Genomic DNA, 13,335 nt, shown 5'->3' on the forward strand with positions numbered 1-13,335 from the left:
GCGGAAAGGGAGAAGGCTCCACGGGAATAAAAATCCACGTGTTTAAAAGAAGAGTGCGTAAGCGCATGGCTTGCTCACCTAAGAAGGTATTTTCCCGATCTCAGGGAGAGACAGGAGGTTTCTTTGTTTGTTCTCAGCGTGATTTTGGTGAGGCAAGTACAGACCAGGAGATCTGAGGCCTCTCCAGTACTGCATCTAGAGATATAAAAAAATTTCTAAAAAAAAAAAAAGTCCCTAGCCCGGCTTGCATATAGGGTTAAGAGATTGGTCCCAGATTTAGTGAGAGAACCAGTAGGAAGGACTCTTTGTGGATAGTGAAAACTATGTGCTGTTCTCAGAGAGGGCCCAGACATCCAGGTCAGACGGGAACAGCCCCATCTGGCCAACTGCTGAAGCCACATCCTTGGGTCACCTTTGCTGCAGCCCAGCTGCCTGCACCGCTTGGCAGCATGAAACAAGTCTACGAATTAATTCTAAACCAATTGTGCTCTAACGAAACCCCCCGTGTGGCCAGAGCAGGCCACAGGACAGGGGCCTTCGTGCTTTTCAAGATACCATCCTGACAAAGTGGACTGCAGGGATGTGCACGGGGCCTCCCGTCGGAGGCATCCCAGGATTCAAGAGGAGCTACGAGAAGGCAGACCTTAGTGCTGTGAGGTCTAAGAATTGTTGCAGACATTGAGATCTTCCAGAGAGGGGCTACACCCTGGGGTTGCTGTTTCAAGTTCCACGATGGCTCCCAAATATGCAAAGGCTGAGGGAAGCTGCCCCCTTCCTCCTCTGCAAAGGCTGGGTACCACCATCCACCATCCAACCTCAAAAGGTTATGAGCGACCTGGACACAGGAAGTCTGGGCTCCTTGTCCTTTGTAAGCGGTTCCTTCTCCTCCTATCTGACCTGGATAAACGTGCTGACCTTACAACCCAAACTCTGAAACTTGTAATGCATATGAAATACTGAATAAAAACCTTTCTACCCCACTTCTGATGAAGACATACGGTAGGTGACTTGCCCAAGAGGAAGGTGATTAACTTACCTCTGCAGAAAAGCATATAGCATTCAGAATAGTCAAGAGTACCCAACATGCTTGGTCCCATATTTAACAGAATAGGGTTAACAGGGTTCAACGGATGTGACTGCTTGGGAATCCAAGCAAAAATTCAAGTTATCACCGTGTACGCAGTGGACCATAGTCCAATTTATATCTATTACCAACTCACTCTAAAAAAATTTTACACTACAAAACCATCTCACTGCTTGCAGCAAATGAGCTTGAATGATTTCCTAGTAATAGGCCACCACCTTGCACTGTTAAAATGTGAGGTTTCACAGTATAAAAAAGTACTTCACAGAAACGAAATGCAGCTAATATAGAAAATGCAATCTTGATGTGTTTACAGTCATTTTTTACGAGGCAGTGTTTTTGGGAAAGCAAGAACAATAGAAAATAAAGCAGCCAGTGAGAAATGTATAGTTATAGGCCTCAATTCAGTGCAAAATCAGACTAATAGCTTATGTAAGTAAATGTTTGTTCTGAATAGAGAACCACCTGAATTAAAAGTAAGAACACCTATGTCAAGTGATGGAGACTCCCACGATATCTGTATCCTCCACATACATCATCAACCTTTCCAGAACACTCCAGAATGGACCCTTTCAGAATGGACCCTTTGTAAAGGCAAAAGAGACCAGTACAGGAAATCACTTCATACAGCACAAGATATACATAAAGTACCAAAATGTACACACATTCAAGTTTAAGTTAGAAAAGGCGGAGCTGAATCTTCTGGTGAGAGAGGCCTACATTATGTCGCTTAATCTCACATTCAAAGTGACCTAAAATCTACAAGAATCAAACAAAACTGCTTCCAGAAACTTAAGCTTAAAGCAAGGCATCGAAATTGAGCGGTAGGCACTGTAACAAGACATTACCTTACCTTTTCTCTGTTAGTCTTTGTTACTTCATTATCTATTTAAAAATTACCATTCAAAGGAAATAGTAGGTATCATTGACATTCAAATATTTAAGACTCAGAGATTTTTTTCTTTTAAATTGAGCAAAGTTTTTCATCTCTGAGGTAGATGACAATAAAAAAAAAAATAATGGAGCTGTCAAAAAACACTAACAAGTGCTGGAGCTCCTCTGTCGGCACTGAAGCACCCCAAGGAGGAGAGAGCAAGCCCTACACCACTATCTGAAACATGAGAAATCTTCTGATTTAGTAGCTTCTACAGAAATGCAACACAGAAAAAGCAGAGCCAAAATTACACTGAAATGGCCTCGGAGAAGAACTTCCATTTCTGCTTCGCAAGCTACTCAGAAAATGGCGGAAACATGCCCAGGTCAGCAAAATCTTCAATGTTGTAGTTGCCAGTACCCTGCGTCGGATCCCCCGGCATTGGCAGCATGTCCTGCACGATAAGGAAAAATCAAAGTGAAGTGTCACTTGCTAACATGTTATCCAGACACAGACTGTTTCCTGTTCATCTTTTCAGTGTAAAACCAGAAAAGGTTAGATAAATAAAGTGAAAACCATCCCTGTGCAGGTGGCTGGGCTAAGGTTTGTGTGCTACTCGTGTTTTGCCGGCGCGTTTCTGAGCTCAGCAGGGCAGAAGTTTGGGATTGCTCCTCTGAACAAGGCACATTTGAGCTGCACCATACTCCTCCCAGGCTGAAACAGCCTCTCTTGGAAGGGGTAGCTACACGTGGAGAGAAGCAAACTCTCTGGTTTCACTACATGGGAAGTATTCAACATCTCACACCTGTAACCTACAGAAAGGAGTTCTTGTGCTCTCGACGTGGGGTTGGGGAGGGTCTCACCTCCTCACCAGCACTCTGTAACTGGACATACTACTGCTCTTCATGCCCTGAGGAACACTAAAGACTGGACAGCCATCCCAGCTAACGAGATGCCCAAGCAGCCTTCATGTATGCACAAAGGCAGAAGAAAGAGCAGGAACTTCTCAGGACAAATGGGATTTCATGGTAATTGCTTCCACGTGTCCTGAGCCAAGTGAGGTCCCTGCAGGAGGTTTCAAAAAACACTCAACCTTTCCTCTCAGCTGGAGACCGAACCACAGGGAAAAGATATCCCTTGCTGAGAAAACCAGAGTTTATGCTCGCTTTTCCTGTCAGACCTTACAATAATATGCTGTTATTGCAAAGCCAAGTTGTGCCAGGGATGGCTCATTATCATTACAATAAAACAAAACCTAAAGAGTAAATAAGAAAGCTCACAGTGTCTGCTCTGTGAAGGAATAACTACTGATAGCTGCTGCTTACTGAGAAGTTAGCCCAAAAGAGATGAAAATCTATCTGAGGTCTCTGTAGCAGCCCGGCCGATGGTGCTGAAAGAGGCTGCAAACATAGGGCTCAGCCCTCATTTTCTCACCAAAACTTGCACTTATTTCATGATTTCCCACATTCCTCCGCAGCCAAGGGAAAGTTGTGGCTGCTCCCACCTGTTTAAATTTCTATCTCTTTGAAGGCATTTTGGCTGCTGGGGCCTTTGAGGCAAGGTCTTCTCAGGTACAGACCCAGCAGGGCAGCTCTCCTCTCCAATCCGCTTCTCTCCTTACGGTCGGCTGACGCAGGGCTGGCTTCAGGCACAAATAGCTTCTTGGAGGCCTCTGAACTGAGCTCAGCCAAGCTTCTCTTCACATCCAGCTATTATCCTAATTCCCTCCAAATGCACAGTCACCTCCAAGAGCTCTGCACGTGAGACCAGTTCTCCCTTTCTCCCTCGGTGCTCCTTCCCATTAACTTCTTAAGACTTTGGCTGGAACACAGCACTTCCCCGAGACACAAGCAAGATGCTACTTGGAGCCCTACGTCTCTGTGGGCCATCAAAGCATGCTGGAATTATCCTGAATATGCCATTGGGTTAAAGCACGTGCAAAGTAATTAAACTTTGCTTAGAGAGAGACAGGCAACAGATTAATCTTGCCTGGACCATTGGGTAAAAGCATGCAGACAGGTAGTGGATGCAGATGCAGTGATGTCATTTATTCCTGTGTGATGGAATGTTTTTTTCTTCACACAGGAATACTTTCAGGGTAACATCCCTTCTGCAACATTCCTGCAAGCAACTGAGCATGAACCTGGTCTTGCAGGTGAATTTCCTTTCTAGAGGATAATGAGGTGCCCCACTGCTAAACCTTGCTTGGGGCTTGAACTGTCTTTTCTTCATTTATTTGCATTGTTTTGTTGCAAACTATCCTCCTGATAATTTAAAAGCAAGTTATACAAGGATAGAGACCTTATTAGTTAACTTATAAAGTCCCACTCTCTCTGTGGTGAAGACCCAAAATGGTATTTAATATTATAAAATTAGGTAGTTCAAGAGGATAGTTTACCAACTATCTGATATCTGACCAGGTTTAGCCTTTAAAAAATTATTGGCCACTGTGTTTTATGCCACTATCAAAGAGAAATACGCTCATGTTTAATTGCATTTGGCCAGTATTTTAGAGGCCAGCATCAGGGTATTTCTATTTGGAATTATTTAATGGCTTCTCTGCAAAATGCATACATCTTAAGTGCAGAAAACAAAACCATCTGAGTTGTAGCTACTGCCAGCTAATAGCAGTGCAGACCCACGGCAGGAGACAGCAGGAGGTAACTGCTGCAAGCCCTGCTAGGGTCACGGTTCTCCAACTCTTTTTAAGCTGTCAGAGGGACTCTGGGCTCACTGAACTCTGCTTACCTGGAACACCTCAGTCTGACCGGGCTGCGGGTGCGAATGTTGGTCGCCGCTTTGCTGGTTGTGATGTTGGCTCTGCCATTGGGACCAGACTTCAGAAGGTCTCCCCTGGAACTGGCTGCTGCTCTGGCCACCTTCAGCTGGTCGGGGAGGGGGGAGAAAGGGCAGAAGTCAGAGAGTAGCTCCTTCAAAAGACCTGCCTGCTTTTGAGGCTTCATCCCTCAGTGCCTCTCTTGGCATCTGAATGCTCTTTCTCTTTAAAAAATCAATTTCTGCAGAGCAGTGGATGCACAGTTACCCATTCATCTAAAAAGCATGTAAACAGACATAAGATTTTGTAAGCAAAACCACTAAGATCAACAGACTGTACTAAATGCAGACACTGATGTACTAAACGCAGAGTGTTGTTTGCTGGACTATCTTGTCCTCCAATATTACAGCTGGAAAATGATTTATTTAACGTGCAGCTTAGAGCAAATTGTTATCCTCTTCGTATGGGGATGGTTTCCACAGAAGTCTGAGGCCATTTAAACTTCACAGAGAGCGATGCAAACAGCAAGGTTTTATGGTAAAATTACAAATAATAATTTCAGGGAGATGGATTTCTTTTAAATAGTCTCCCAGAAAAAAACCACGATGCCACACATTAGTTTGGTCACTATTAAACAGACGCTTTCCGTGAGTCTAGTCACACGTCACACTTAAGCTGGACTCTTACCCTGTATCTCTACAGATTGGTCCCAAATTTATAAAATTTTTGGACAATTTTCCTTGAGTTATTTACACTATCTCCTTCTAAGAATTCGCATTTTAGAAAGCTTACTACCAGGCTTATACTTTTCCTCCAAACATTTCCTCTTTTTCTTTGTTCCTTTTTTTCTATATAACTTCCTATTGGTTTTGCCTATTTTCCCGTCACTGCAGAGAACCAAGTTGGGTAGATCTTGTTCTCCCCAGATCCAAGTGCCCTCTGCCAAGGGTGCCAAATTTCCTCTGCCCGACTTCTGCACGTGTGTTATGTCAGGTCTCTGATAACCAGACTTGATCATGTCAAATCAGTCACTACTCACAGTCACAGCTTCAGAAAATACAGAAACACGTGCTTGATCCAACCCTTTTGGCTACCGGCTCAACCACACAAAACAGATAAAGTAAACATGTTGCAGGAAAGTAAACAAGCTGTGGTGACGTATTTCCATCACATCTGAAGTAGATAATTACAGCTCTTCCCTCACTGACATTACCACAACCAGTAATTCAGCTCCCTCAGAAACCCTGCAGCCATTTCACAGGCCAAAACAAAATTCATCTAAGTTACTCTTTAAAATAAAGCTGCAAGTTTGTTTTCGTTATTTTTGGGGGGGCAGGAGGGCAAGGGGAGGGGGTTGTTTGGTTGTTTTTAGTTAGTTTTTTTTTTCCTTCTCAGAACAATACACTGACATTAACTCAGTGAGGCAAAAGATGCTTCTTTTCAGCAAAATGGTTACTGCCAGCCGGAGCTTCAAGACATTCATCTCTGCAAAGGCTGTGTTATTAATAGTATCTAAACTGATGTAGGTCAGGAAATGTTTCTCATTAGGTGAAAGGGTTCCTGCCAAGTAGCTTAAGCCTGAAATGCAAGGCTGTCTCATAAACAAATGTGCGAAGCCTGGTGGAAACGGAGGCATGAATAGGCTCTGTGGGAAAAGCTCCATCTCAGCGCACTTCTTTCAGGCAACGCAGCACAGGTCAGCGCTCGGCGAGGCCAGCCTGCAACAGATCGGCACCGATCTTATTCTCAGGGGACGAGAGAAAAACGACACACATTAGCACGCGGTGCTACTTACGCTTTTTAGAATTGCACACTATTATCAGCCAGCAATACTTTTCACAGACTCCACGGGTGTTTATCGCTAATGGATCCATAATTTTTTTACTCTTGAATATTATTCTGCTGGTGGAGCGCAGAAAATTTACCAAGGGGTCACCCATTGAGGCATGTTCTGAAAGCCTCTAAAATAGCATGTAATAGGAAAAGAAAACTATTAAAAATGTGGCACCTACTCTGATGAGGTTAGTAGCGGTGGGGGTACAAAAAAATCCCGTCTCCAGCCAAACTCCAACAAGTGTCTCTGGGCAAGTGGACACCATCATGCAGTCAGGGAAGTTGAAAAATTCAAAGAACTTAAATTTGTGCCATTTAAGCATTCTCCTGAGAAATAAAAAAAAATCAAACCTGCTGACCACAATTTGGAAGGATGTGCACTAGTGGTGTAAACAATTTTTGTCCTTCATGACGCTATCTACTGAGAGAAAAAAATAGTTCTCTCATACCATAAAATACCACAATATTCTGAAGCATGTTCGATCTGGAGGAGATGCAGCATAGAGAGAACAGATCATCCCTGTCCACTGTGCTCAACAGGGGAAAGCAAAATTTTCCACCACCTGGGCTTCCTCATCAACCCAACAACAGAAGAGGTTGGAAGACCTTTAACGAAGTTAACGCCAGATAATTTCATCTTTATGTGCATTTCTGTGTTACAACATTTAAAACTTACCAAACCCTGCACTTCGGTTTGCTAAGCTAGAGTAGGCATTGCCACTGGGAGAAGAGGTGGCTGGGCTGGAAAGGGGGCTGTACGACGACGGATCTGCTGGGTAGGTGTGACTTGTTCCAATCCCAAAGGGAGAGGACTGAGCCTTGCCAGACTGAGATGGAATTTGCTGAGGAACAAGGGGTAAAAGAAGGAATGAGTTTTATTTTTCAGGAACAGCACAGTAGACTCACTTTTTAACAACATAAAGACTAAATAAGCTCTGCAGATTCAAACAGGCAAGTTATTCCTGTCTCAGCCATACTTCATTTCTGTCAAAGCCACCTTATTGCTGCGTAAGGAACCCAACAGGCTATAAACCAACACTCACAGCTCTCCTGCCGATTAACTCACGTGCACTCAGTATAAGAGATATCTGTAAGAACATAATTTGTTTCACGTCTATTACAACGATTAATCTCAAATTGAACAGGTATAAAGAATTGGCAGTTATTTGTCAAGTGTCTTGATTCTGCAGTGACACGGTAAAATCAAGGTTATCTGAGGGTCTTGTGGCGTACACGCAGTTCTCAGATGACCGGTTTCCAGTGTTTGGGGGAGAACAGCCAAAGCAGTTTTAAAGGTAACAAACTGCTCTCTCTCCTTGCCTAAGTTCAGGGATCAAAGTTATTTTGCCTTGTAAAAGGCTTAGGAGGGAGTGTGAATCACCAGCCCTGGGAAGAAGGAAGAAATAGTCTAACTTTGCTTTAACTGGGCAGCTGAGTTAATTCAAGGGTATTAAAAACAAACACGTTGTCATTTTCATCAACATAATGGCTTTGTCACAGGATCTCCAAGAATGTTACGCAAATGATTAAACACTGCAGCCTGCTTTGACACGTGTACAACACGCACACTGAAGTGTCTCATCCAAAGTCACGTGCTACAGCAACGGATAATGCCACAGAGAGAATCTGCTAGTAAACCATTCCCCGCATCATGAACAAAACCAGCAGTTCCAAGAAAAACTCACTGCCTAACCAATTCCACAAATAGAAATTAAAGGCGATTGTATCTCTGGATGCTTCTGTGTGTGTACTATGACTGGCAATCAGTGCACTCAAGTGAAGCTTTTCTCTTGGACAAATTGTGGGGAGCTGGGGGAAGAAAATGCATCCCAACAGGCATATAACATGATGAAGCAGCTATTAAGTCTTCAGCTCAGCTCAGGCTAAGAAATCACACACTTCTAAAGGTTTCCACAAAGACAGAGAGAGCATGATGTGTCACCTCTGCAAAGCTTAACTCTATTTTACTTCATTTGTGAGGAATGAATGAATTGCGATTTCTCTACACTCATATACAAACTCTGTTGACTTGGATCGAATTAGACAGTAAGAGGGGTAAGTAAATTTTTTTTAGTCAATTTTAACATACTTCATATAGTTGCAAAAAAAAGTTAAAACTGGATTTCATTAAACAGGTGTGATGGAATAACCATGGCACACCGAGGGCTGGGAAGAATCAGTGATTAATGTGGAAATAATTCAGCTACGGAAAAATTATTTGGTGTCCACCCTGACTTGCCATTCTACTTTAAAAAGCCAAGAGTAATTAAGAGCAGCATTAACGATAGATTAAACATGAATATTTCATATTCTTTAACAGAGCTTCAAACCATTTTTTTTCTTGTTACACAGAACAAGAGGTAATTTTTGGGTTAACACTGTCGGGCGCAGGGCATCTCATGGAGGGACGTGCTGTTTCCTGCAGCACACACGAAGTGTGAGCTGCACTGGGCACAGCTAATGGAGGGGCAATGGGCAAAACGGCTTCTACTCTGAACTCATGCCTGGATTCGTATGAATCCTTTTCTGCTAACTGCTAACTGTGGGTAACATTGCCGGGTCTTTGTCCAGAAAGGATTTAATGCACAGGCTTAATACCAAAGCATAACAGCTGTCCTCTTCTATTTCATTCAGTGCACACATAAAAATAAGTGCAGAACTGAGACCTTCCACTGGGATTTATGTCAGCGTAGCGACTGCCACTATTCTGAACACTATCACAAACTAAATGTAGTTATCCATAGGGCAGCTCTCTCAAATTGTTATAACCCATCAAGGACCACAAGTAGGGGAACTGATTTCTCTCCAACCACAAATTATAATGACAAAGTACATTTAATCATGTTATAATTGGGGTCTAATTCTTTTGTAAAAAGCATAAGGATTGCAAATATTGAATGACCGTGACAATAAAACACCTTTAATCAATACCTGTCCTGGAAACGGTGGGCGATTTCCTGTCCAGGCAACCTGACTCTGATTTAGCTGGCGAGATATCTGTGTCAGATTCTGGCCTGTTGATGAAGAAGACTGGATGTCGTTCACACCAGGCACATGTACCACAGATGAACTAAAGGAACAGAAACAGTGCCTCATTTGAGGGTATATTCTCGATGCACAAACAGCATTCCAGCAAAGGAAATCTTGATAATCACATTAAAACTAATTGTTCAATCTGTCTTAATAAAAAATTACTTAGAACTATCACAAAACGATTGAACATACTGGCATTCTAAAACGTCAGTTCAAAAAGACACAAGGGGCAAAATTATTTGGAATTAGACTTCTATAATCTCATTGCAAGGGCTTGCAAGAATAAAATCAGCCTAATATAAGGTGCATAAACGCTCAGCTCCATATTAGTTTAGTATTTAATGCATTAAAAAAAGCTGTTTGCAGAAAGTATTCAAGGAGGTACTTAATTTTAGATTTATGCTTATAGCCAGCAGTTCAAACATTTGCTTAAATGTCATCCTAAATGAAGATCCACAAAAAGACAGTATTTCTAAGTAATTCTTTATTTGTTTCCTGCCTGGGAAATGAACATGTGTTGTATCTTAAAAATTCGAGCTTTTAATTCCTTTTTTTACAAACTGATGTTAAAAAAGAGCACACAATTACATACCCAGGCAAAAGAATAATCAAGCCAAAAAAACTAATGTAATAGCTTTGGAATTTTTTTTTTTAAAAAAGTATTTCCAGAGGAACTTGTTTGTATGTTAGCTGTTTCCTAATTACTGAATTTCACTACACACAAATATTCCAGAGATTCCTAATTAGATGGAAATTTTTATGAAGGACTGTTCCATTTTACCATTTTATTCTCATAGAAGTCTTGAATGACTGAATCTATATGAACACACATTGTGAATGTGCTTTTATGTATTTTTATAGATAAAAATATGTATTTATGACTTTACATGTCATATGTAAATACACAAATGAATATAAATGAAGACACAACATATAAAAATGCTTCTCTGCATCAACTGAAACAGCCTGCAGTTTCACCAATCCTCTCCCTATAGTCTATTTTCACAATCATTTTGCAGTGAAAGGAGAGAGTAGATTGGGAAAAGAGGTAAATAAGGCAGAGCAGAGAGGATGCAGGACTCTGAATCCTCTGAGAAGACTGACAAAATCCCTTCTAGAGCAGTAAGCAAAATGTGGCGGGCGTTTGAACATGGAACTTCTCGTTCTGTCTTTCTTAAGCTGCTTAAGAGAAAAGTGTGTTTTAGAAAATCTTCGTAGAATTTATTTTCTACTTTTTAGAATTTTATTTTTTACTACCACTGAGTCTCCAAAGAGGGAAACATGGACCAGAAAGTCCATTTAAACCTGGCTGAATTTATAAGCACACAGTAGCTGCCAGGCAGAGCTGCCAGGTGGAGCTACTGCTGACACCTTCCCAGCTGGACTGGCAGGTCCCATCATCTGAGGGGTTTGGGCTGCATCTGGAACACAGACTTTGAAACCAGAAGTCTGCAAAATAGTGCCTGAAGGCTGCCCAGGCTCAGTAACCGAACAGACCAGCCTGGCAAGCAGTCAGGGAGGACAGTTCCACCCATGGTGGAAATGCTGGCAGATGTGGCATTGCTTGATGTAATAGTGGTAGGAAAAAAGCTACAGTTAAACATCAGGAATTAACAAAGGAAATGAGCAAAATACACGTCAAGTCCCAAGATGGCAAGTCAACCCTCCAGTAATATACAATATCCAACATGCAATTAATAGACAATTTACTGTATCCTCCTCGAGTTATTCTTGGTTTTATTCTGGCAAAACACATGCACAGAGATTTTATTTCTCCCCACTGACATTATTAGCAATGATAACTTTAAGAACACATTAGTTTAAATAGAATTATAATTTGCAGATGTTTTCTAATTCCTGGAACTGACAGCCTCTTAATGGCTATTCTTTCACTTTCACAACCTTGGTTCATCTAAAAACAGGAGAATGAAACTCCAGTACGACCGTCCCAGAAGAGCGACATGAAAGGCACTAAGGTAAATATAACCAGTGTTACCACACTCTCCGAAAGTGACTGGAAACGAAGACAAACTCTGAAACTTCATGCCAGCCAAATGTGTACTGCCAGCTGGCAGGCAACAACATACACTTGGAATAACTCAAAAATGCCTCAGAAAATGCCAGACCACCACCTTGTGTGTATCTGGAAGCTGCCTCAGAAAACTATCCATGCCTGTGCCCCAGCCCTCACCAAGGAGTATGGATGAAGCACCTCTCTGTTTCCTTTAACCAAGTGTACACACCAAAGCCCTTCAAGGCAGCCTGCAGAAGTACCGACAGCAAAACAGATCTTCGCACCTTCCTAGCTTGGTTGAATGTTCCTCGGATCTCTGGAGCCCGTCCCATCATCCCTCAGATTTATCTCCTCTCATGATTTGTTGCTTTTTCTTAGCTTGTTTCCAATTACATCATCACAGCAACAAGTATCTACTTACCAGCCACTACTCTTAACAGAGAGATCCAAACTGTCTCAGCTTCTAAGCCTCGCCTAAGTGCTGAGACATCATGTAGGAGTGAAGCATACACGAAGCGAAGTTCATTCATGCAATGAAAACCTTTACACCTCGGGGCAGTTCTGTTTCCACTAGATTGAAGGGGAACACTCCCCTGCGATCAGACACCACAGTCAGGATCTGGACTACAGTACCTGAAAGTCTTTCCCGAATGTCCTGGCTGAAACGGGCTTCCCTGTGAGTAAAGCTGCTGGTTTCCTGCTGTGGATGCCGAGGCCATCATTTTTTTATCTGCTACAGAAATAAAACAAATCACAGAAAGACAAAAGTTCAGGGGAGGAGAAAATGAAGGCAAAATTATTTAATGAGAACTACAATGTACACACTCAGCCTGGATTTTTCTTTCCTTCTTAAAGCTTTATGAAGAAGCGCTGTGGAACGCATTAAGAATGACACAAAAGGGCTATAGGACAATTCCGTATGAAACTAGAGGCACAGCTGGTTTGTGTCTACTCCATACCCTCTTCCCCAGGATGTACCTCATTAATGCTATTGTTTGCATGGAACATAACACTGGTACGTGCCCTCTGGCCACGCAGCCCAGACCTTCTCTGTGCCCGCTGGAAGCTGCTCCTGACCACGCAGGCAGGGGTGGAACGGGAGACAGAGAGTGGTTGTGGCCGAGGTGGGATGTGGTGGGTGCACGAGTCCCAGCTACATGCTGGAAAGGGGAAAAAAAGCTTTTGGGAAGCAAGATGGGAGAGTCTGCCTGGGGGAAGGGAGGAATGTTGCATGAAACAAGCCTGCTCTGAAGAAGGTCTGATGCAGGCGCACGTCTGTCGCCTTCCTGAGGATGGCCAAAAGCTCCAGAAGAAGCCTTCCAGGGCTGCTGCTTTTATTTTTGCACTGAGGAAGCAGCTGAGGAAGGCTGCTTCCCTCCAGGACAGTCAGAGAGGAGTATCTGACTCTGCCAGGCAGCCTGGTGGCACGCCTGCAGATCTCGGGGTGAACACCCACAAACCTGGGTGACCCTACAGCTCCTACTTGCACTTCAATCTCACAGGTGGCTGGAGGCACTTTGTTTCTAAGTGTCTGCAAGACTTGCACGCGCACCTGAGCTGTGACAAGGCAAAATGCTGATCTCTTATGGGTTTTTCTATCCTATATGTGGCTTGAGGGAGCCAGGAGATAGGATGCAAGCATCCAAGTGGGGTGTAAGGGAGACCAGCGCAGTGAATAACAGGCGTGAAGATGCCATTAACTTTTATAGTCTACTCTTAAT

General features: G+C 42.9%; 1 protein-coding gene across 1 annotated transcript in view; it reads right to left on the reverse strand.

Annotated features, from left to right (window-relative positions):
* Window positions 1-2,114: 2,114 nt before the first annotated feature.
* ARNT2 (aryl-hydrocarbon receptor nuclear translocator 2) overlaps window positions 2,115-13,335 on the reverse strand; it is a 74,468-nt gene continuing 63,247 nt past the window's right edge. Inside the window, exons 14-18 of the mRNA XM_009872580.1 lie at window positions 12,248-12,347; window positions 9,499-9,637; window positions 7,244-7,409; window positions 4,707-4,843; window positions 2,115-2,412 (exon numbers count right to left, since the gene is read on the reverse strand). Of these exons, the coding sequence (XP_009870882.1) occupies window positions 2,314-2,412; window positions 4,707-4,843; window positions 7,244-7,409; window positions 9,499-9,637; window positions 12,248-12,347 (641 nt within the window). The 3' untranslated portion in view covers window positions 2,115-2,313. The remainder of the gene's footprint in view (window positions 2,413-4,706; window positions 4,844-7,243; window positions 7,410-9,498; window positions 9,638-12,247; window positions 12,348-13,335) is intronic.

The sequence above is a fragment of the Apaloderma vittatum genome, unplaced genomic scaffold (genome assembly GCF_000703405.1).
Source record: "Apaloderma vittatum isolate BGI_N311 unplaced genomic scaffold, ASM70340v1 scaffold11237, whole genome shotgun sequence".
Lineage (NCBI taxonomy): Eukaryota > Metazoa > Chordata > Aves > Trogoniformes > Trogonidae > Apaloderma > Apaloderma vittatum.